The sequence below is a fragment of the Sparassis crispa genome (genome assembly GCF_003851025.1).
Source record: "Sparassis crispa DNA, contig_000014F, whole genome shotgun sequence".
Classification (NCBI taxonomy): Eukaryota; Fungi; Basidiomycota; class Agaricomycetes; order Polyporales; family Sparassidaceae; genus Sparassis; species Sparassis crispa.
Window position 1 is genome coordinate 839,148 of NW_020939761.1, and position 23,056 is coordinate 862,203.

Genomic DNA, 23,056 nt, shown 5'->3' on the forward strand with positions numbered 1-23,056 from the left:
CACAGTGTCGCACAGGGTGGACCGCGTCGGCGTTGTCATTGGAGAAGACGAGCAATGGCCAGTCGCCGAATTTAGGTGTGTACCATCTCTTTGGCTCTGTACGACATGATGTCCACTTATACAAAGCCTTTTCAGCTCACCTTTACAACGATGGGACACCACTACTCGACGTAGTAGGCAATGAGCGGCACCCGATGAACGACATGGGGTACACCAGCCCACGCTAGCACCCGGCCAATGCGTGCGCCCTCACCGAGCTCGACAGCGGACCCAGGAGACCGCTGTTAAACATTGACAGGTGAGCGTCTTCGACTTTTTTTCAGACCCATCACGGAATTACCAAAAGCAGGGGGGGTTTCTGCGTAAACCGGGTTTCTGAATAGACTAATTCGATGGGATGAGACTGGAAATATTTCGCAGAGTAGAACACCTACCGAGATGCGCCAGGGCCAGGAACAGGCATTTTCTGCGCAGGCGAATAACAGGCAGACTACCTCCGACAGACCTCCTCCAATAGTCAGCTTCGCGACGCCTAGGATACCGAGAGACACATAGACGAGCGTCGACTATATCCGACACATTCTGCTGACTGAGATGACGCCGACCGAGGGAGTTTCATCGGATGTATTCATCGCAGATGAGATTGCCAAGAATACTTCAATTTCCTGGTGGCGTGAAGAATCAAGGTGATATATCACGGAGGCTTGGCCACCGGACCGCCCATTCCGCAGCACATACTTAACAGCGCAGTCGAAAAACATTGCCTGTCTTCGGGTGCGGGCTCGGGCTCGCCATAGACCGCGAGATGCTTGACAGACGACACCGTGCAGGATTTGTCGTCGACAAATCCCGTCTCAGCGCGTGCCATGTAACGGGCCTCCATCCTCCTGCGCATATCTCCGCCCGTAAAGTTGTGAAGGTAGAAGGCCCGCATCGAAGCTCGGACTCCCTTGCACAGTAAGAAAGAGCACCTCCCGGTCGAGAAGGATTGGTGCAATGTGTTGCGCAGCCTGGATGTCCTTCGGGTACAGGTTAAAGCATAGCTGAGTGCGATCCAGTCATGGATGGTGCGCTGTATCAGGTTGAGTTCCTCAAGGTTTTCCATCCCGAGTCGGTCAAAGAGTGACCCCAGGACCTCGCCAGAGAGCTTCAAGGCCGAAGGAAAAGGCGTGGCATGTTAGCCGTTCCTGGGGAAGCGCTTCGCCGGCCGATGAAGATATATCGAGGTGGACGAGAGAAAGGTTTTCCAGGAGAGCACTGACACACTCGGCGAGGACGCGTACGGTGAATAACATACGTGATTGAGCACCTGGTGCATAGTGCGTGATGACAAGTCGCTTGACAGAGGCAATAGACTGAGGTATCAAGAGAAATGAACGGCGGAGTCGATGTGGAGATCAGTGAGTCCAGATGCGTAGAAGTAGAGCTTCGCGATGCCGGCGGAGCGATATCGCTTCCTGTCGATCGGAAGAGTGCAGGGAAGCAGAGGTCTGCATCTTGCTATACTTGCATGCGAAGAAAAAAGGTGCTTGAATATTTCAATGAGTTTCAGCGGGGCCGTCATTGATCGTTCCGTTGTCTGTTGTCGTTGAAGATGTGTGTAATGCAGCGTGAGTCGGGACTCTTCCCAATGGTGAGCGCTGTAGCCTGCGATTTGCCAGAACATTGTCATCAGGGTCAACCATCAAACGTTGATATCGATTGCACGCTAGATTGTGACTTACCATATACAAGGTTCACGGGATGAGATTTGAGAGGAAGATGGCTTCAAGATGGAAAGCCATAGCTATCGCACGCGGTCTCAGATATCGCTCTCAAGCGTCTGCCCTCATCAGTGACGACACACACAATACTTACAAATACACAATCCTAAGATTCACCTGTGAGCTTCTGTGCAGCGGAGGAAAGGATGTGTTACTATTCACCCACTAGTCTTAAGTGTGGGAAGACAAGCCTCTCGCCACTGGCAGCTACAGTAAGCCTCCAGGCACATTGGTATTCCTACGTCATGCTGAACTAAATCAGAACATACCAAATAAGACTCATATAGGCTTACATTCATGACCTGTGATACACAGTCTGACGCGCGTAACCACCACACCACCCATTCCACGACACATAGTCAACATTCTGGTCAAGCCATTCCCTGTCCGCCAACCAAAGCTCCATATCGCCGACGACCGTTAGATGAGTAAGAGATGTAACGGTGAATTCATCGTCAAAATCATCAGCAAAGCCACTTTCCGCGTGGGCTTTGTGGCGCGCCTGAACCATCGCACGCATATCTGCGCTCGTGAAGTTGGTGCAATCGAGCAGCTCGAGGATTGTCAGCCGTGGACATAGCCAATTATCGTGCCCGTCGATCTCGTACGCCATGGCACTCAGAAGGGAAGCGCCAAAGCCCGGACACGAGTGCACACACAGGTGAACCGAGTCCCAATTGAGCAAAAGTGGCTCGAGGTCCTGGTCATGGTCGATATTCTGCAGGCGTAGATCACCCACGCTACTGAGATCTATCCTGTGAGGGATGGTGCACTGTGTGAGCGACAGGTCATAGATGGCGTTCTGGAGGCAAAGGGAAAGCAAACGCGTAATCGCGCTGGACAGCAGTTCGAACTTGCAGTATCTTGGGCGACATCGCGAGAGCCCTAGGATAGGTCCAGTGCCCACCTCCGGCAAGATATCCAAGTCAACGAGGTCCAGCCACGTAAGGTTGGGTAGTGCACACAGGCAGTCGATGAGATTGCGAAAGGTGAACAGCAAGCGATGACCTCGGGCGTATCGCGTTATAGAAAGCTCTTGTACGTGGGAGATGGACGCTGGTGAGAAGAGGAACGCGCGGCGGAATGTCAGACCGTCCATGCGTAACTCGGTGAGGGCGGGAGCGTTGAAACGTGGCATCCAGTCGGCGACATCATACTGAATCTCGTCGATTTGGGATTCGAAGCGCCTTTCGAAGAGGCATAATGCATCTCCTTGCAATTCGACGTGTGGGACCGGGAGCGAGGATGCATGCAGAACGTTGATATGGAAGCGGTACCATCGTGAGATATGCGGATAGAGGAGACACATTGTGTCAGAAACGCGCCGCCTTTCGAGGGGGTCAGCATCCCGGTGTGAGGTCGGGCGACGCATTATAGTGATGTGGAGAGGATGGCTGGCGGACAGCTCGAGGCGAGAGCCTAGCATAGACATTGGGGTAGGATCGTCGTCGACAAAGACGACGACGCGTGTCCAGAACACAGAGACAAGCTGGAGGGCGTCCCGCCACAGGCGGCACACAGAGGCGAGCGCATCAGGGAAGAGCGTCGATCCGCGGAGATCGACACGTTCATCCCAGCGTGTGGATACAAGTTTGAGGTGCGAGTCTGACGAATTATCCTGGTAGGGCCACTCGGCATGTTCTTCGAGTATTTGTGAGAAAGAATAAATATACTTGAATATTTCGATCAGGATGTCGATTGGGAGGTCAGTGATCGAACGATGCTTCGTCTTCACCGAGATCATCGGACTAAAATTGGTGGACGAGGTGCCAGATATGGCATTACATGGATCGTATTGGTGGGACGCGGCCTTTTCAAGGTCAGGGAAAGAAGAACGTTATAGAATGTATCACACACCATCCTGCCATCTTTCTGCATGAACGTAGGCTTGTCCATGTTCCGTTGTACTCAGTACAAGCACGAGGACTCTGGGTTAGTAACAATTTAGTCCAGTTCTAGTCAAGCACAGAGTTATTGCTCACGTCTATGTTCTTACGCTGGTTCGACGTTCGAGTGATCATATAAGACTTTGCGACGTGACCTTTAACACGTGACCGTCGCGTCCTCGTGTGTCACCACTATCAGTACTACTTGCACACAGTTGTACGCGTAACGCTAGCTAGTACGAATCTCCGCCTACTTGTACGGTACGATTACCCAGAAACTGCACATGGAGAGTCCATAGTCCGCAGAGTGTGTCAGAAAACCTGAGGTATGAAACATATTTCATCGGAAAGAGATGACGAACCTTGCTACTATAGCATTTTGGCTCATCAAGTCACGTTCGAGAATAGTTGGGGAAGTACATGTACACGTTAATTGCAAGTCGCTGCTAGTGTTAATGTCGTAAGTAATCATCATCCCCAGAAATATTCAAAACATTAGACTCGAGTCGGAATGCGAATGTACAACCTGATGCTGTTCTCTAGATATTTAGACAGCAATTGAAAGCAATGGAATTATACCTAAGCGCAGAAAGCGTCCACTCTCACAGACTTCACATTATGTTTCCAGCCCGGAAACACGCGGGATTAGACATGCAGCCCGTCTCCCGGACGGAATGCTTCCATCCACTCCGCCAGCCTTGGTGTTTTGTCGTGCGCGTCCCATACATGCACCCGGCCGTTCGATGACGTTCTCTTGAATCATGTGCCGTGGTGGCTCTTCCTGCTGCGGGCCATCAAAGGCAGTGAACAGCGCCCCCGCGTCAAACCAGGTGTAGGAGAGTCGGTACGTGCCATATGCATCAGATAGTTGCTCCAGCCTGTTTCCCGGAGACATCAAGTAAACATCGGGAAAACTGCCCTGTTCAATTATGTCCCTCCCTAATTTCCCTACTTTGATCGCCTCGGCAGGTGCCTTATTTTAGACCCGCATCTCGGCTAGATCGGAGTTTGCGGTTGCTCGCGCTCTGCTCTGTGGATGCGGGCTTCCCTCATTTTGCTTGAATTTTGGATGGTTTGAAAGCTACTCATGCCCCGAAGAACACTGGAACCTTTCCTATGAAGAATGCATGCATGATCTTGCATGCAAAGTGTCGAGATATTTTTGGCACATCTTTTACATAATGCCGAAGATCACGACGAGTGCCAAGCCGAGAGTAGGGAAAGTAGGGAGGGACATAATTGAACAGGGCAAACATATAATCGTTTGCTCTACATACCTTGATCATGTGACTTCGTCTGGAAAAATTATTCCGCAGAGGGGAAAGTGTGGATGGCCGGTAACTTTGACTGAGACGTAAGGTGTCTCTTCAGTTTTGTCGATGACATAAATATTAACTTTGCGGGTGACGGTCAACCGCACCCAGTACTCCGCGTAGTCCAAGACCCGAAGGGATAATATCCATAGGAAGACGTAGAGGGGCCCTATGCAACACATCCCGCACTCTGAAGACATCACTTGAAATTTCGAGCACATGGACATGCGCTTCTGGGGATCCGATGATTTTGTTCATCTTTGGAAACCAAGGGTCGGAACGCTTATACTGATCGGAGGAGAGATGGCCAAAGTCTTTGGCACTGGCACCGTGGTCTAGGAGGAGCACTCATAGATTTTAACCGTACCCGGCCAACTGAACAGACGAACAATAAAAACGCAGTAAGGACTCCTCCATTCATATCTGTGTTTCAGGCCTCACCTCCGCAATCCCATCGATCCTTGCCAACAACTGGCGGTTAACCTCGTCAGGCTTCGCTGGTTGCACTCAATAGTCCGCGCCGAAGATTGTCGGTTGCTGCACGGTGTAGTACTCCTGCGAGATTTCTATAGTACGACGCGTATGGAATTGATGCCCAAGAAACAAGTAAACCGAAAGTACGTTTGTTATCTTCAGCATTGAGAGCGGACATCATCGCTTTGTATCAGTTGAGTGCGCCAGCGATGCTCGCGGATAGCATCCTCCATGTGCTTCTTGTCATGTTTGGGCGGGATACTGGGCATCAAGACAGTGCGAATAGGAGAAAAACGTGCTTACAGCCTCCGTGAGGTGAGATATCGGCGGAAGCGCTCGCTCTGCAAGGACCAATGCCCTGAGCTCGCCGGCCGGCGCCAAGTCCGTTGCGGGATCAGACGGGGAGAAGTCGTGTTGAAGCGCATAGCACCCACATGTTCGTCGATGATCCTATCTGCGCTCCTCGGACAAGAACCTGTTAGATTATCCGTCGATCAGCAACAGCGCATTCGATTGGCAAAGGGACACGTACCTGAAAAGCTCATAGCCAAAGAGGCCTTTGAAAGGTTCAAGAAATTAGGTATACGTCCCCGAGGTCGACAACGGAGAACATCCCACCGAAAGAAACGCAAAACCGAGGAAGGGTTCGGCGTAGTAATTTGCGATACGGTAGGTACTGTACGCCCGCCGCCCCTACTCATGAGTGATCACTGATAGGAAAGGCGATAGCAACGAGACATACCAGTCATACCCGACCGCGACCGCCCTCCCGGGCGCGACGTTCTCAGCGTCAAGCACGTAAATAATATCCGCAGCCATTTCGCTGAACTTGTACTTCTCGATCTCCGTCGGCTTGTCCGTCCCACCGTAATCCCAGAATTCAATGTCTGTTTACTGTGAATCTGTGCGCACGAAAGAACGGGACTTGGTACTTCCAGTCATCTCGTCATAAACTAATCTTATGCTGTAGTCTAGAAACATACGCATGTACGCTGATCAGCGCTTCAGCAGCGGTCGACGTGAACATTTGGTGAATGGTGGACTTGAGGTGGCGTCGGCCAGCGCGCCGGCGTGAGCTCAGAGAAGCGCCCGTGGGGGTCACGTACACCGGCCTCGGTCATCACTAGTCTCTCAAGCTAACTTTCGCTCTTTGTCCCTTCCTCCACCTTCTGCCTTCATCCTCTGACTCCTTGACTCCCCTTCAGCGCGCGCGAGAGGCATCTTGCACTGAGTATCTGTCTTTTTTTGGAGCATATATAGACGGCTTTACTTCAGTTCGGGCCAATCTGTCAATTCTTAGGGTCAGTGTCAGGTTTTGTGTCTCGTTATGCCGCTCAGTGCAATATCTTATCAGTGCTTTCAGATTATCTACGTCTGTTCAAGAAGCTCCGTTCACACGCAATGCCCTCCAGAGGCGTGTCGATGATGGATGCCCCGTGGGGCCCTGATGATGTTCCTGCCGAAATATGGATGGAGATCTTCGAGTGGCTGCCCAGTTCAGCAGACCTCTACAACGTTCTCTTGACATGCAAGACCTTTTGCGCTCTCACTGTCCGCGCCCTCCATCGCGACGTTACCTGGCATAAGCCGGAGGAGTTCGCTCAGGACCTCCCCGCATGGGACACGAATCAAGGAATGGATGCTGTCACACACTCATTGAAGATAGGATTCTCCTTCGTCCCTCCTGCACTTAACGGCTGGGTAGTCCACTTGGACGGGTCGAGCACCTATCGGTGGCGAAACGATTTGATCGGCATCGACACCGTGCGCCTGTACAACACGGTGCAGTACTATGCACTGCACAAGACCTCCTTTGCGTCGCAGCCCCTTTATGACGAGATGTTCACCCGCATTTCATCCTTCACGAATTTGCAGAACCTGACGTTCTATAACGTCATCTTCTACAACCGCCACTTCGCGCTGATCCACGAGCTACCGGGACTGCGTACTCTTCGGCTCGAACTCTGCGTCTTCCCAAACCGCGCACGTTCTCGCTTTTTCGACCACTCGACGTTACCCATAACCGAGCTCACGATGCTCAACCTGCGTCGGCGCATCGCCGAGAACCACGGCGACCGCTCGGTGACGGTGGAGGAGGACATCGTGCACGCGCTCTCGCTCGCCACCGCGCAGAACCTCCGGATTCTCCGGATCGACTCCACCGCGGACGTCTTTCGGAACGTCTTCAGCGGGTTCGAGCAGGAGCTGCACGATTTCACGATCCCGCCGCACCTCGAACAGCTGTACGTGCTGCGCAAGCGTAGCCTCGCGGGGGAAGTGCAGCCGACGTTCCCCGGGGAGTCGACGTTCCCGGACCCGTCGCTCTACACGTTCCTCCGGCGCGCCCGGACGATCACGACGTACTCGACGTACCACGCCGCCGCACCGCACCTGCTGTGGGCGCCGGAGAGCCTTCCGCAACTCCGGCACTACGCGGGCCCAATCGAGACCCTGGCCGGGATCACGCCAGAGCGCCCCATCGACGCACTGGTGCTACTCAGGTGCGGGTACGGCGTGCGGGACGGCGTCACCGCGCTCGCGGGGGTCGCGCAGGTGCTGCCGGACCTCGAGATGCTCGCGGTTGAGTTTAGGACGTGGGACGACGAGATCTTGCACGCGGTCACGACGCTCTTCCGCAAGCTGCGCCGCCTGCGGATCGTGTGCGATCACGGGGGCCCGAGCGAGGTGCGTGTCGAGTCTCAGAAACTGGACATGTGACGCTGACGGGGACGTGGTGTGCAGACGACGCTCGTGAGCATAGGCCCTGAGTTCCTCACGCGCCTCCCGCACCTGCATACGTTGCAGATGTACGTGATGCCGGTGCAGGACGGGGGCATGCGGCCCCTGTATCCGACGTCCATGTTCGACCCGTCATACACCTCCGTCGAGGAGGAGCTGCAAAATCTCGTCATCCCGTGGAACCGCTGGTGCCCATCGCTCAGAGAGGTGCAGCTCCTCGGCGGGTACGTCCTCCGCCGCGGGTTCGATGGCGGTGCCTGGCAGGTGTACAAGGTCGCGAGGATGCCCGAGTGGGAGTCGTTCACTTTTTGATTTCTGAAGAGGGGGAGAGGAAGAACCGTGCCCGCTTCAACGCGGGTTGTTAAAATTTTTAACTGTTTCGATGTTCACGATTTTCTGTTGACCTACGGGCGTCGTTAAAGCGTCGTCGTTCTCAATTTATGCCATTTCTTTGTATTTGTATCTTTTCTCCGTAGAGTTGTATACTACGTGATATGCACGGTACAACGCTGACCGGAATGTTTGAGATCTGGGTCTTGTACACGTACGTTTCTCAACCAAAGTGTTCCTCGTGTACGTTTCGCTGAGCTGCCATGTCCGATTTTCCAGGAGGAAGGTGTATGACCCCTGGGGAAATGGTTGAGTCGCTTGTCGCGCATCCTGCGTCTCGAACCCTTGCTAAAGGAGCAAGTACAGTCCGGTGGTGAGTCTCGAGTGCATATATCCTAAGGCATCTTGCCGCAGCTTCCGTTCTCGCGTATCTACAGACACCCTGGTAGCCCGGTTCAGGCCGGACTCAGGTGTCAGAGTCAAAATGTTGCAGGTGTAACAGCAGGAGTTCTTCCCCGGTCCCGCAGCGTCGAAGGCGCCCTGACAGTTCTTTCATCCCACTGGGTAGCTGTGTGCGCTGCGCAGGTGTCGGGAGCATCGACATTTTCCCTGGAATATTTGCATGCATAGCCTACCCGCTGCGGCCTGGACGTCTCACGACGACTCCCTTGGGATTCAACTCGGCTGCAGTTTGCGCAGGCGACAGCCAATCTATTGTTCCTGAGGCCTCAGGCCTGATCTACTACGTCAACCGCAATGTCCGCTACGCACGCCATAGGCATGCAGACTTATAGACATGGACCTTGGTTTTCATGGTGAGGATTGCTGGCCGTCTGGCAGGCTCCACGCTGCGACCTCCCATAAAATAACGCCCGAAGCATACATGTTATTACTGGTACCGAGGCGGTCCTGCCTGCTGCTATGCGCATATAAGAGGCTCGTCGAGTCCTCAGGTCCTCCATCCTGCAAGACTTCCTCGGACGATTCATGCGGATACCTCTCTTGACTGTCATTCGAGATGAAAGCCATTTTAGCCGTCGCTACTCTCGTTGCCTCCGCCTTCACGTAGAGGTAGCCGTCGTAGCGGTCGTGCCAGTACGTCTCGCGAGACGTTCATCCTCGGAAATTCTTACCGTGGTTACCGGAACGCACAGCAGCTAAGGTTGCACGGTTACAGAGGGTCGAGTTTTGAGTACATGGGACTGAGATGGGGCAGAGATGGCATCTCGAAAAAAGTAGTCGGGAAGCAAACAAAACTACTTATCACCAACGGAATGAAGAACGACCACAATGAATGGATGCACAATACATTACTCACGCGGCCCCAATCGCACTGCTCGGCAATTCTTCCCACTCGCACGGAAGCACATCGCCTGCACGGCGTGAACACTATCGGTTTGTAGCATGCAAGAGTGCACATACGGTGGCATGTTCAAATGGTCCTCCTTATGCGAGATGCACGCTATGGTGTCGGCAGTCGATTTTCGCGCAATGGACACGAAGGTTAACGCTGGAGCAGAGAGTCTACCATCTGCCTTCGATCGGGAGACTACATGAGCTCCAATTAGTCGCAAGGCAATGTACATGCCATCGCTGCCACGGACAAAATTCAAGTTCATGAGTGCACACTCAGGCTACTACACATCGGCTTCTTACCTGCCAATACTCTCACCGTGTCAACAGCTTCTCTGAAAGATATGATCAATGTAGCGGTGAATGCAGTGAGTGCAGTGTAAATACGAGGAGTATACAGTCACGGTAGTACACGAGAATTCACCTAGTGTATCCGCGTTTGTCGTATTGTATCTTACCTTGGTTTTGGTAGTATTGAGGTTCTAGTCTCACAGGTATCTTCAAGGATGATACAACATGTAATATGTCGATGTTTTGCATCCTCGATACTTCTGAGCGAGGTAGACGAGCATTGCGACCTCCTCGAACCGCAGATATCGATGTTCCTCGCGGCCGAGATAAAACCACATCACAGTGTCGTACAAGGTCAACGTAACATTCAAATCTGAAACATACCGTGTGCCATCATATAGCACTTGCAACAAATACGGCAGATCGACGCGAGACTAGGGCAGGTGGACGACTCGACAGAGACAATCTCCTCCATGGCAGGCTGGGGCACTGCGAGATCCCGAATGACATCGGATTGTCTGGAGAGCACACTCTGGTGGACGGTAGTCTCCCAAAGCCAGACTACAAAATCAGTCCTATGAGAGGTTGGAGGGACGGACTGATATAGGTCTGCTTTCAAACGCGCCCCCTTAACCGTAGTACAGGATTTCACTCGTGAACGCGGATGCCGAAGAGATGCCGTTGATCCGACCATAATGCCGGCCGAGGGTTCCTGACCGAAACGGTGGGTCGTCGCGTCGCGTCAAGACGCGCTCACCTTTCCCAAGGCAAAGATGTTCCCATTCCACAGTCCTGTCGATGGTCCACCCTTGACGCCAGTTCCTCGCTACATTTCTCATGATGCTCAACTACAAAATTCAACCTGCCCTACTCAGACAGCCTCACTTCCTCATCCACAGCTGCCAGGCTCAACATCACCTTCTTGCGATGTGCTTCAAGATGTCATTCCGACCTGGACTGCACCTCCTGCACAAGAGGATTGCATTGTCTACTTGCCATCTAATGCCTTGCAGACACCTTCGAGTTGATAGTGGTGTGAATCATAAGGTAGAGATCTCGCGAGTATTTGCCGGCACAGTGTGAGTCCCTCAGGTGAACTGAATCGAAACGAGCGTGGCACAATGAATATAAAAGTCATTCTGACATTATGAGGATGGTGGAATGTATAATTATTGGAAAATTCACGCAACGCAGAGGGTGTTGTCTTGCGGAGGCCGACGCGTCGCGTTACACCAGATCTACTCGAAGTGTTTCGGAGATCAAGTTGCTTATGTAACTCCGAAATCGTGTACTACGGTGAAGCACCCTGATTTGAAAGCAGACTAGGTGGACGGCAATGCGCCGCAAAATGAGGACAGCGTTGCCGTCGTGCAACCAGAACTCCTCGTCTTGCTGGAGACCGTCCGATATTGCAATGCCCATGAACTGTGTGCCTCAGCGAAAGGTCTGAGGAGTGGGTGGTCAGTGGCGCCCTGTTCCTCTTACATAAACCGGTTGAGCTTGTTCGGGAGGATTGAGTCCGAGTCATCGTCGGCGGTCTCTCTATCGTCTGCAACACCTCATCGAGCAGCCTTAACGTGCTATAACTATTTGTTCCATGGGTATGAGCAATATTTGCCTATTACAGGAGAAGTACTGTCAGTGATCCTCAGCCTGCATGTCGTCTACTAGCCTCTACTCACTTTCACTCCGATCTGCTCTAGCTGGCTGTCTTCGAACTCGTTCATGAGCGCATGAGCACGTCTATGGTCTCATCCATGCAGTCAATGGTCCTATTTCACTTGTTCTGTGCCCATACGACAAATGGCATAATGTCTGCTGAACCTATATCAGTTTTCGTGAGGTTGACACCCGTGCCAATATTACCGATTTCTGCACTCATGTGTTCGTGGTCATCCCTTTCGTGGTTTTGCTCTGTGTTGCGAATCGTCGCAGATAGGTCATGGATTTAAACTTTGTATTGAAGTGCGCTCCTGATGATTTTTCTGATCTCTACAACGTGCTTACTTCCCTGTGCTCTGGGTATACACTAATTCTTGTTTTTCACATCATAAATGTCCTTTCCTCCGGAATACTATGCTATGACTATCAAAACAACTCTTTGCAGTTTCTTGCGCTTATACCGTGCTCCTCCGAAGGCGCTTCTCTAAGCTTTCATTGTGTCAAACTTCTGATCCGCCTACAGCGATGTGGGAGTGAGAATTTTCAGATTCTTTCTCCTACTCTCCCCACCATGTTGTCCCTTTTTTTCTTCAAGGTGATGCTGGTTCGCACGCTGGCTCTGATACTATTGTTTGTGATGATGAAATTTCTTCTGGATGTAAGAGACTTTCGTGTGGCTACACATGTTTTCCCGTGGTCTCAAGGCATCGCGCAAAACCATTCGGAGTTTCACCTGCAGGGGGACTTGCAGAGGGCAGAAGTAGAGGAAGTGTCTACGGATGGGTTGCAGCAGGACGAGGTGTTCTTCTTTGCTGACAGGAACATTGTCCTCGTTGCAGGACGAGCTGCCTTCCGAGTTCACAGAGGAGTGCTTTCACGGCATTCGGATTTTTTTAAGGATTTTTTTACACTCCCTCAGCCTGCTGTCCAGTGACGAATATTCGGATGTCCATCCGTCGAGATTTCAGATGCCCCAACAGATCTTAAATATCTATTGGAGATGCTCTACAACGACGGCGCATAAGTCTTTCTCTTCATCTGCAACTTGAACTTGAGACTCACAATACCTGTTTCAGTTTGTTTTCCAGGCGCGAGGAGCAATTGGACTTCACAGAAGTGGCGGCTGTTGTGCGCCTTTCTCACAAATACGAGATCGACACACTCCTTTGCGACGAAGTTGCCCGGATCAAAACTGTCCTTACATCCAATTTAGCTGAGTGGGAAAAGCTCATTTGGGGTGAGACGAATGTGGCAAATGGCATCGCCGTGCGTCACATCAGTAGCCAGACTTTGCGCATTAAGGAGACGGAGGTCATCACTGCCGTTAATCTGGTCCACCGTATCGGAATTTCTTCCATGATGCCCGCAGCGCTATACTTGTGCTGCATCTTCGGACCACCCACATTACTCCAAGGATACTACCCTCATTCCAGTGGGGTTCTGGAGCGGCTAAGCGTAACAGATCTCGAGAAATGTATGCGAGGCGCTCCAGTGTTCTCCTTCGTGGTGAGTGCTGGAGTGCCGCATCTATGCTTCGAGAGCAGACCACGGTGTTTGACTTCACCGGTATGCGCCGAGGCTCTTCAAACGTACTTTAAACATTGGCGCAATGCATACAACGAACATATTCATTGCGACACTCTATCATGCCTGGAGGCGCAGGTGGATAATATAATCGGCGGACAGCTGTGTCAAGAATGCAAGCAGTTGTTGTACTCAGGCGGTCTCAGAAGACGGGAATTCCTATGGAACGTGCTCCCAGCAATTTTTAACTTGGGAACATGGCAGGATCTCCACTAGTAGGCATCTCCAGGGAAGTAGTAAGCTAGGGATGCTTTCTGACTGCATAGAACGTTAACAATCACACTCCACAGGCCTGCACTCTCCTACCACACACTTTCTTTTACTATCTTCCTACGTCGCAGTTCTACCATACAGACTGGCAGCCTGGCAGCACATCCCCTCTCTAGAGATTAAGTGAGTTTTGACGGCTGGTGGGGGACCACCAGATCGATCCCTGACTGCCGCAAGAGGTTAAAGCCCAGGGGTACATATTACCACTCATAAGGGCAGCAGGTTTAGATCCTAGTCTCTAGCGTTCACTCGCCGAGGGTGTCGGATGTGTGCTTGCAGGCGTGTCATATCTTACCAAATCCTCCATCACTCCATGTGCAGGCATAATTTTAAAAAAGTAGTTAGCTATTTTTTTTATCAAAGGGCCTCGAGGGCAATAAACTGGGACCAAAGAAAAGAGCTTGATGACGCTGTTCTACAGCTAGCAATCTCAATGTTTCTCTTCTGAGTACGTATGTACCTGTGAATTTAGTGCAGCGGTAATTTTTTCAACGTGCACGTTCGCCAGCGATAACCTCAATAAGCTCAAAGGAGACATAATTGTCGCGATTCAGCTAAACTGCCCCTGTCAGGTATGAGTGTGGCACATGGCGACGATTCCAAGCACGATCATATCTTATAGATAAGGCCCGTGAAACTCATTTTCATCCGGGTTCGGAGGGACAAGTTCAAACTGATGAAGGATCCTCTCTGCAGGCCAATGCATGGCACCGTCAAAACCAACACGATGCCCTTGCTTTGGAGGGGCGCATCAGGAACTTGGGATAGCTCCATAGGCTCCATATGGTAGCGGACGGAGCCCCGGAGTGATGGAAATCCCCCCCATCATACGGAGCAGGCCGTCTCCGTGCCGTGCCGGATGGAGATCACATCTCTGCATGGAGCTGGATGGAGACAGCACGTGGCTCGTGGGACATACTCGCGAGCACCAGGGACAGGCTCGAGTTGTTGGATATTCTCAGAAAATACTCATAGAGCATGTAGGAAGAGATATCAATGCTGTCTAGATACATCTGCTTGCTTTGGGCCTTTAGCTCTCTCTGTCTGTAGCTGGCATCTCCATGCAGAGGTACAATCTCCATCCAGCTCCGGATGGAGCCGAGGAGATCTATCCTCCATCCGGAGGAATCCCGATTCCCTTATGCGGCTGGGGTGATTGCGCGTCGTGACACCATCCCGTGATTTGTGACAGACTCACGTTATCCTGAATGGGAATCTTTTCGCCGAGTCGACGTCGACCTCCCACCACCCACAGCTCCGTGCTCGAAAATTCCGGTCTACTGTACATTGTCTATGAAGACGCAAATCCCATGCACCCAACTCTGCGCTGTAGCGCTCGCTACCGCGTGTTTTCTTTTGGTTGGTCATCTGCCACGTTTGATGCTACGTGAGTCCGCTGCAAACACCGTCCGATGAATCTGCTCCGCTGGAACTTTGACGTACATACCCAATTATTGCGCACACATCTACGAGCTTGCTATACCCGGTCTTCACGGCACTGAAGATGGCTCCGATTCGGACTCTGTCGAATTCGAAAACTAGCTGTTGAAGCTCCGGTGCTGGGGACCGTCGAACCTCGACGCTGTAATGTCGTCCTGATATTTGGTGCTGCCTCAGTCTCATCATCGTCTATGCATCGCTTTGGATTTCCTCGCCGAATCTGTGGGTGTGGCTGGAATAATTCTCTGATGAGACATTCCCTCTGCCGTAGAACGGCAACAAGCTTTTCGCAGTGGACGAGAATACTTGGGCTCGCTCTAGCCTAGTCCCTTTCTTCGCAATGCCGCTGGCATGGTCTTTTATGACCGTTTGGCTAGCCTCGAGCACCTGACCTGTCGTTACATTTCAATAGCCTATTCAGCGGCGTCGGATGCATTGCGTACCTCTGCAGACAGACCGGACGTGCCTGACCGCATCGCGACTGGACAGATATAAGACTCTCATTTAATAGAGTCCTAAGAATTCTCCCCGACTGACGCATGGGATCTCACACTGCCTCATTGTACCAAACATGAAGTCGTTGTTCACCGTCGCCGCCTTCATTGCCTCCGCCTTCGCACAGACCGCGTGGATCGGCATACCCGCGGCTGGGAGCAACCTGACCGTGGGCAGCCCGCTGAACGTAACCGTCTCGCAAAGCGTGCGTTTCCTCTCTGTTTTCGATACGTCGACATGTGTTTAATATCGCTTCGTGACAGCCGCCGATGCTCGGGTTCAACCAGGTCGCGCTGGTCATTGCGATGCAGCAGTGCCCCGTGAGTGGGTGTTCGGGCTACAACCCGTACTACGACGGCCTCGGCGTGGTGCTGTACCAGGGCCCGTTCACACCGACGGTCAACCCCGAGGCACCGTGGCTCACGTATCACGAGAACTTCGCCGTGCAGGTCCCTGCGTCTTACTCCGGCGCAGCGCTGCTGGAGATCTCGCAGTTCGAGCTTGTCGGGGTGCGTCTTGATTCTGATTCTGAACTGATGTGGAGTTGCTGAGCGTGGTGTGTGTTTTGCAGAATCAGTCGGTCCCGTATTGGGGGATCCAGAATATTACTGTTAACGTTGTCTAGGTGAACGTTGGTCGGACTGGCTTGGGATATTTACGGACCTAGATCGAAATATCGCGTTGTACGGGGAATTTCTAACGTGTTTTCGAGTTCCGGCATTTGAATTTGAAGGGCTGTTTAACCGAGGTCTCTGTGTAGTATATCCCTTTGTTCAACCGCTACCCTACGAATATATATTGTTTGTGACGAAAGTGCTACGCGCTGTGACGTTTCACGTGATGTGTTACGCATGACATGAGGGTACGCTTTGGCGGAGTTCGCTGAAGCTCGCCACCGCCGACACCATACGCTCAGTATTCTCCACCTGTCTCCTTTCCACGACCAGCGATAGGCGAAAGTCCTCCATCTCTCGCATATAAACCCAGCGTGATCGTTGCTAGCTCAACGCTCACACGTTTCAAACCTTCCACGTATAAGCAGCAATGGTTTAAACGCGTTCTCGCCGCGCACGCTCGCCTTCCGTCGTCTTCGTCTGCGTGCGCCTCACAGCGCCAGAACCATTCAACGCCCCCGATGCCGACCTCATAATCGAAATGCCCTTCCCTACGCGCTTCAAAGTCTCGCGAGCCCTCCTCACCTCCCGGTCCGCGTACCTTGCCGCCAGCTGGCGAGCAAGGATTCCTCCGTACTCGACCCCGCAGTCGTGGCCCTGGACGAGTCGGATGCGACGATCGAGACGCTCCTGCGGCTCATCTACCCCGTGCCCGAGCCGGCGTTGTGCGACCTCGACGACGGGCTAGACGCGTGCGCCGCGGCGGCGCGGTACGAGATGCCCAAGGTCCTGCATGCGCTGCGCCGGATGCTCGCCGCCCCCCGTTTCCTCGCCCACGAGCCCGTGCGTGTGTACGCGGTCGCGCTGCGGTACGGGCTGGAGGACCTCGCGCGGGAGGCGGCGGCGCACGCGCTCAGGTTTCCTGTGGATTGGCCGAACTACGAGGAGTTCAAGGATGTGTCGGAGTATGATTATCATATGCTCCTGAGTTTGCACCGGGAGCGCGCGCGCGGGGCGGTGGCGTGTCTTGCCCATCCGAGCGTGCTTACCAGCCTGGGTACTTGCTAATGCATGACGCGGAAGAATGGCCAGCCGGTGTGGTGGAAGCAATATATGTGGAGGCTGCGCGGCCGAGCTGATGGAGGTCCCGACGAGAGAGGTCGTGTGCGCAACAGGGTTCCTTAAGGACTTGGTGAAGAACGCGCAGTGCGAGAGCTGTCATTCCAGCATGCTGAGCGCGCTCCTGCCTGGAGGTGCCCTTGCGAAGTTGAAGAACTTGATAGAAGAGCTGCCTTCGTCGTTCTACTAGTTCTACCGCGGAGGTGCGTGTTTGTCCACGGTCTGCCTTTTCGTGCCGGGGCTCACGCGTTGCAGAAATGGGTGGGGCCCAGTCTTGCACGAGACGAAGGATGTCATTCCGCACGTTGAGATGCAGGAGATGGTCTCACGAGTAGCCGAGCTTGAACCATACGGTATCCTATGATGCCAGGGTTGGTTCGTTGGCCACGGTGAGATGGACAGTATTTCCTTGTTACGGCCATAGAAGCGCGTTCCCAGACGTGAAGCAGCACTGAAATACAATTTCGTCGTCGAATTTCTGGGACTCGGTCACGTGCACGTGTTTTGGGACGAGATCTCCGTCGAGATTCAAGGGGAAGGTTTGCAGCGATATCGATCGCGACTTGGCGTGTACTGCTACCACTGGATGTTGACATCATTGCCTAGCTTTTCGATCCGACTGAATGAACTGGAGCTCATTGAAGGCCTGACGCACTACGCCCGTCCTAATCAGGTCGACGTCTTCCTGCAACGTGCAATGTACTTACCTCTGTGGCGGGTAGATATATCAATCAATTGGAGGAGCTGCATGCTGATCTGACCAGGAAATGACAGTGCGGGAGATGGAGATGAGTCGCCTGATTCCGGTTGCTCAATATTGTACGTACTCACACGTGTTACTGCCCGCTTGAGACCGAATCGTCTTGACGCTCGCTCCGTGGGCAACTGTCTGGCGTAATAGCCCTGCCCCTGTGTGTCCTTCCCCGTCGTACGTCGTCACATACTGCGCCCCTATTCGGTATCAACACCGCATGTGACCGACACGCTTTACTTCCGATGTTCTTCATCCTCAATTTGGAGGATGCCCTTGAACTCTCATTCGGCGCACCATGCTATCCCCTTCTGTTCGCCCACTCCATCTGATTAGCAAGGCTGCGCGGCGAAATGCGTGCTTGGTCAACTTCTCGACACCCTGTATATAAGGCCGCACAGGGCGCGTTGCTTCTCCCCAATTCTTGTCATTACCTGCATCAACATGTCGATTCCAATCCCCTCTCCCCCTTCCGTCCCCTTCCTCGGACATGTCACCAGCATCGAGCGCGAAGTCCCCATCCGCTCCTTCCGTCTCCTCGCAGAGCAGTATGGCGAGATCTACAAGCTCAAGATGATCAGTCAGTTACCACCCGATTCGGTCACCGCTGCTCACCGATGCCCACTTCTCAGACCGGGAGATTATTGTCATCAATTCGTACGCGTTGCTCGACGAGGTCTCCGACGAGAAGCGGTTCAACAAAAAAGTCATCGGCGCGCTCGATCAGGTCCGGAACGGAGTAGGCGACGGTCTGTTCACTGTACGTCGCGTTTTTGTGGGATTCATAACGTGTTGGGCTAATGACTTGCAGGCGCACGCTCCTGGAGAGCAAAACTGGTACATCGCGCGTGAGTGGAGCCTAAGCACAGTTTGCAGTCTGGTGCCGAATGTCGCTAATGTCCTGCAGATCGCCTCTTGATGCCGGCGTTCAGCCCCGTCACCACCCGCGGTATGTTCGACGACATGATGGACATCGTCTCGCAGCTCATACTAAAGTGGGAGCGGTGCGTTTTCTGTGATGCTTGTATCTGTTCCACATACTTAATACTCCTCTCCAGCTTCGGGGTCTACCATGCGATCGAGCCTGCAGAGGACTATACGCGCATGACCATGGATGCTATATGTCTGTGTTCCATGTCTTACAGGTGCGTTCATCTCGTCCCTCACGCGTGAGACACGGCAAGCTCACATGGTGGCTCTCAGACTGAACTCATTCTACCGCGTAAGGCCCTAGTGCATCCGCATATCCTCAATCAGTACTGACACGATGCTATTCCCGACTTCAGGAGGGCCCACACCCCTTCGCGAAGGCGATGGCAGACTTCCTCATCGAAAGTGGGCTCCGTGCAAACCGCCCCGCGTTCGTGCGCGCGATGATGAGCGGCTCGAACGCCAAGTACGAGGAGGACATGCGCGTGCTGCGCTCGCTCGTCGACGAGAGTGCGTTCGGTCCCGCTGCCCTTAGCATCCAGCTGAAACTGTATGCGCAGTTATTGAGAACCGCAAGGCGCACCCGACGGAGAAGAAGGACGTGCTGGATACGATGCTCTATGGGCGCGATAAGGAGACGGGCTTGGGTCTGCCGGAGGAGAACATCAAGTTCAATGTGCGCTTTTGCTTCTGTGCTGTCGATGTGGAGTGTATGCGTGCGAAACTGACTCTATCCCCTCCAGCTGTTGACGTTCCTCATTGCTGGTACGTGCCATCGCCTACTCGCTGCGAGAAGGAAGGCACTCACTCGCGTTCGACCCACGCAGGCCACGAGACGACATCCGGTGAGCGCGGCGTCGTCCCCCGCATAGCCAGGCACTCACTGTATGCGCTGCAGGGATGCTGACATTCATCACGTACTACCTCCTCAAAAACCCCGAGTGCCTGCGGAGGCTCCGCGAGGAGATCGACAGCGTGATCGGCGACCGGCAGATGACCGCGAACGACCTCAACCGCCTGCCGTATCTCCTCGGTGCGCCTTCCCTCCTTCGCAGAGAAAGTGATAACGCCGACTAACGTGGGCACAGCGGTGATGCGCGAGACGCTGCGGCTGAGCCCGTCCGCGCCGATGCGCACGGTCTCGCCCCTGGAGGACACGACGCTCGGCGGCAAGTACGCGGTCGAGAAGGGCGCGACGGTCGTCGTAAATGTGATAGTCGTGCACCGCGACCCGCGTGTGTGGGGCGACGATGTTAGTGTGCCCCTTCCTCCCTTTTCCTGCTTCCCACTTCCCCTTTCCTGCTTTTATCTTCTCGGTGTGCGTTGCTGACTGCGGGTTGGTTTGGGCAGGCGAACGAGTTCCGGCCTGAGCGCATGCTGGATGGTAAGTTCGAGGCGCTGCCGGTAAGTGTGCCATCTCTGCTGAGGATGCGTCGGTGACTGACTGTGTGTCTCCAGCCGCACGCCTGGCAGCCATTCGGGTTCGGTATGCGCGGCTGCATCGTGAGTCGTTCCCCATTCATTCATTCGCAGGCCGCGCGCTCACCGCCTCCTCCGCAGGGCCGCCCGTTCGCGTGGCAGGAGGTGCAGATCGCGGTCGTATCCATCTTGCAGAAGTTCGACCTGACGATGCAGGACCCGTCGTACGAGCTCGAGCTCAAGCAGACGCTCACGATCAAGCCGCACAATTTCCGCATCTACGCGATCCCGCGCTCGCGCAGGCCGCAGCTGCCTGCGCACCCCGCGTCCGTCGTCCTCCCACCCCCCGCCGAGGTGGACGAGAAGCGTGAGAAGCGCCCGCTGTATGTGCTGTATGGCTCGAATACGGGGAGCTCGGAGGCGTTTGCGCAGCGGCTTGCGTCAGACGCGGCCGCGCATGGTGGGTGCCGTAGTGTCACGCAGTGCGGTCGGGTGAGCTGATTGGGCGTACGTAGGCTTCCGTGCGACGATTGGGACGCTTGACTCTGCTGTGGAGCATATCCCCGCGGACGGGCCGGTGCTGATCGTCACCGCCTCGGTTGAAGGTGCGTCCTTACCCATCTTCGCCTTTTGCAGCGGCGGGCACTGATGTGTGCGCTTGCAGGCCAGCCGACGGACAACGCGGCGCACTTCGTCGCGTGGATCTCGCAGCTGAAGGAGCGCGAGCTCGAGGGGGTCAAGTTCGGCGTGTTCGGGTGCGGGAACCGCGACTGGGTGCACACGTATCAGCGCATCCCGAAGCTGTGCGACGAGCTGCTGGACGCACATGGCGGCGTGCGGCTTGTTCCCCGCGGCGAGGCGGACGCGAGCGGGGGAGAGTTCTTTGACTCGTTTGATAAGTGGGAGGCGGAGACGTGGGAGATCCTTGCGAAGGTGCGTGTGCGGTTGATCGAGGGGTGTGTGGCTGACGCGAGAGTGGGTGTGGTGGTAGGAGTATCGCATTGCTGCTGCAGAGATTGGGGAGGAGGCTGCGGGAGTGCAGGTGCAGATGGTCGCGCATGCGACGGCGCGTGCGGAATTGCTGCGTCAGCCTGATGCTGCCCTGGGTACGGTCGTCGCGAACAGGATCCTCACGTCGCCGAATGCGCCTGTCAAGAGACATCTCGGTGAGCCGGTTCGCGTAGATTTACGCGCACACTCCTGACTGTGCGGCAGAGTTCAAGCTCCCGGAGAATATGACGTTCCGGGCGGGCGATTACTTGGCGATGTGGGTTCCTTTCAGAGAGTTGATGTGTTTCTCGAAGCTGATTCTCTGTTTAGCTTGCCGACGAACCCTCCCAGGGACGTCCGACGTGCCATCGCTTATTTCGGCCTGTCTCCCGAGCAGGAGGTGGGTATATCCCCATACTAGCTGCAGGTTTTTGCCGACTGATAATTATACCAGGTTACTCTCACGTCAGCAGGGCCAACCTCCCTGCCCATGAACAAGCCCCTCAGTCTGTACACCCTGATTGGGGGATACGTCGAGCTGTCGCAGCCCGCCACGCCGCGCGACCTGCGCATCCTCTCGTCCACCGCAAGCACACCTGCCGCCACCGAGGCGCTCAACGCGCTCTCGTCGTCGTACTCTTCCGAGGTGTTCGCCAAGCGACTCAGCGTGCTCGACATCCTCGAGAGCACGCCGGGCATCGAGCTGTCCGTCGGCGCGTTCCTCGGGCTGCTGCCGCCCATGCGGATTCGACAATATTCCATCTCGTCTTCGCCGCTCGCCGACCCGGGCTGTGCCTCGCTCACTATCAGCGTCATCGCCGCCGCGGCCATGTCTGGGCGCACGGAGCCGTTCCTCGGCGTCGCCTCGACGTACCTCGCGGGTCTGCGTGCCGGGGACAAGGTGCAGCTGACAGTGCGCCCCTCCAGTGCGGAGTTCCACCCGCCGGCGGATCCCACCATCCCGCTGGTGCTGCTCGGCGCGGGGTCGGGGCTCGCGCCGATGCGGGGGTTCTTGCAGGAGCGGGCGATGCAGAAGGAGGCGGGGCGGGAGGTTGCGATCTCCCTGCTGTTCTTCGGCTGCCGGGCGCCCTCGGAGGACTACTTGTACGCGGACAGCGACTTGAAACAATGGAAGGAGCTGGGCGTCATCGATGTCCGTCCCGCGTTCTCGCGAGCCTCGGGGGAGTCGGAGGGGTGCAAGTATGTTCAGGAGTGAGTGCTGGGCAATGTCCGCTGTCGTGGTTGACGTGGGATGCTGATTTTGGTGCGCTCTAGCCGTGTCTGGCACGACAGGGCAGATATCACGGAGGCGTACGGCCAGGGAGCTAAGGTGCGGGTCGTTCATGTGGCACTGATGCCGCGCACCGCTTTGTGCTTACTGACAAGTTTCACTTTGGTACAGTTCTTCGTGTGCGGCTCGAGCAAGGTGGCTGCGGGGATCAAGGCGAAGCTGACCGAGATCATCAAGGTGAACCGCCAGGTCGACGACGCGGAGGCGGCTGAGCTGTTCGGTAGGGCCACTAAAGGCCGGTTCGCTACCGATGTCTTTGAGTGAGGGGTGTTTGGGCAAAATGTTCTCCTTGGCTTTTGTTGGTTTGCTGAATTTCGCTTGTTGGGTAATGGTCGATCATCG

The 23,056-nt window shown here is 54.4% G+C and overlaps 6 protein-coding genes across 6 annotated transcripts; 4 read left to right on the forward strand and 2 right to left on the reverse strand.

Moving 5' to 3' along the window:
• Positions 1 to 2,058: 2,058 nt before the first annotated feature.
• SCP_1502900 (predicted protein) lies at positions 2,059 to 3,659 on the reverse strand (the record flags this gene model as incomplete). Its single annotated transcript, XM_027764394.1, has 2 exons — positions 2,059 to 3,573; positions 3,621 to 3,659. 2 exons carry the CDS (start codon positions 3,657 to 3,659, stop codon positions 2,059 to 2,061), a joined length of 1,554 nt encoding a protein of 517 aa, XP_027620195.1.
• A 2,076-nt stretch (positions 3,660 to 5,735) lies between these two features.
• On the reverse strand, positions 5,736 to 6,255 carry SCP_1502910 (hypothetical protein; the record flags this gene model as incomplete). Its single annotated transcript, XM_027764395.1, has 4 exons — positions 5,736 to 5,911; positions 5,969 to 5,993; positions 6,055 to 6,112; positions 6,179 to 6,255. 4 exons carry the CDS (start codon positions 6,253 to 6,255, stop codon positions 5,736 to 5,738), a joined length of 336 nt encoding a protein of 111 aa, XP_027620196.1.
• Positions 6,256 to 6,837: 582 nt separating this feature from the next.
• Positions 6,838 to 8,487, forward strand: SCP_1502920 (predicted protein; the record flags this gene model as incomplete). The annotated part of the gene is made up of 2 exons (XM_027764396.1): positions 6,838 to 8,121; positions 8,179 to 8,487. 2 exons carry the CDS (start codon positions 6,838 to 6,840, stop codon positions 8,485 to 8,487), a joined length of 1,593 nt encoding a protein of 530 aa, XP_027620197.1.
• A 7,189-nt stretch (positions 8,488 to 15,676) lies between these two features.
• Positions 15,677 to 16,225, forward strand: SCP_1502930 (hypothetical protein; the record flags this gene model as incomplete). Its single annotated transcript, XM_027764397.1, has 3 exons — positions 15,677 to 15,805; positions 15,864 to 16,109; positions 16,172 to 16,225. The coding sequence occupies 3 exons, from the start codon at positions 15,677 to 15,679 to the stop codon at positions 16,223 to 16,225; spliced, it is 429 nt and encodes a 142-aa protein (XP_027620198.1).
• Positions 16,226 to 16,991: 766 nt separating this feature from the next.
• Positions 16,992 to 17,282, forward strand: SCP_1502940 (hypothetical protein; the record flags this gene model as incomplete). The annotated part of the gene is made up of 1 exon (XM_027764398.1): positions 16,992 to 17,282. The coding sequence occupies one exon, from the start codon at positions 16,992 to 16,994 to the stop codon at positions 17,280 to 17,282; it is 291 nt and encodes a 96-aa protein (XP_027620199.1).
• A 1,246-nt stretch (positions 17,283 to 18,528) lies between these two features.
• On the forward strand, positions 18,529 to 22,978 carry SCP_1502950 (Bifunctional cytochrome P450/NADPH--P450 reductase; the record flags this gene model as incomplete). Its single annotated transcript, XM_027764399.1, has 23 exons — positions 18,529 to 18,664; positions 18,717 to 18,844; positions 18,896 to 18,932; positions 18,992 to 19,088; positions 19,143 to 19,229; positions 19,288 to 19,306; positions 19,371 to 19,524; positions 19,575 to 19,690; positions 19,758 to 19,779; positions 19,842 to 19,859; positions 19,913 to 20,047; positions 20,103 to 20,266; positions 20,365 to 20,418; positions 20,473 to 20,517; positions 20,575 to 20,893; positions 20,949 to 21,038; positions 21,098 to 21,366; positions 21,425 to 21,599; positions 21,649 to 21,700; positions 21,754 to 21,823; positions 21,878 to 22,635; positions 22,699 to 22,753; positions 22,826 to 22,978. 23 exons carry the CDS (start codon positions 18,529 to 18,531, stop codon positions 22,976 to 22,978), a joined length of 3,153 nt encoding a protein of 1,050 aa, XP_027620200.1.
• Positions 22,979 to 23,056: the final 78 nt, after the last annotated feature.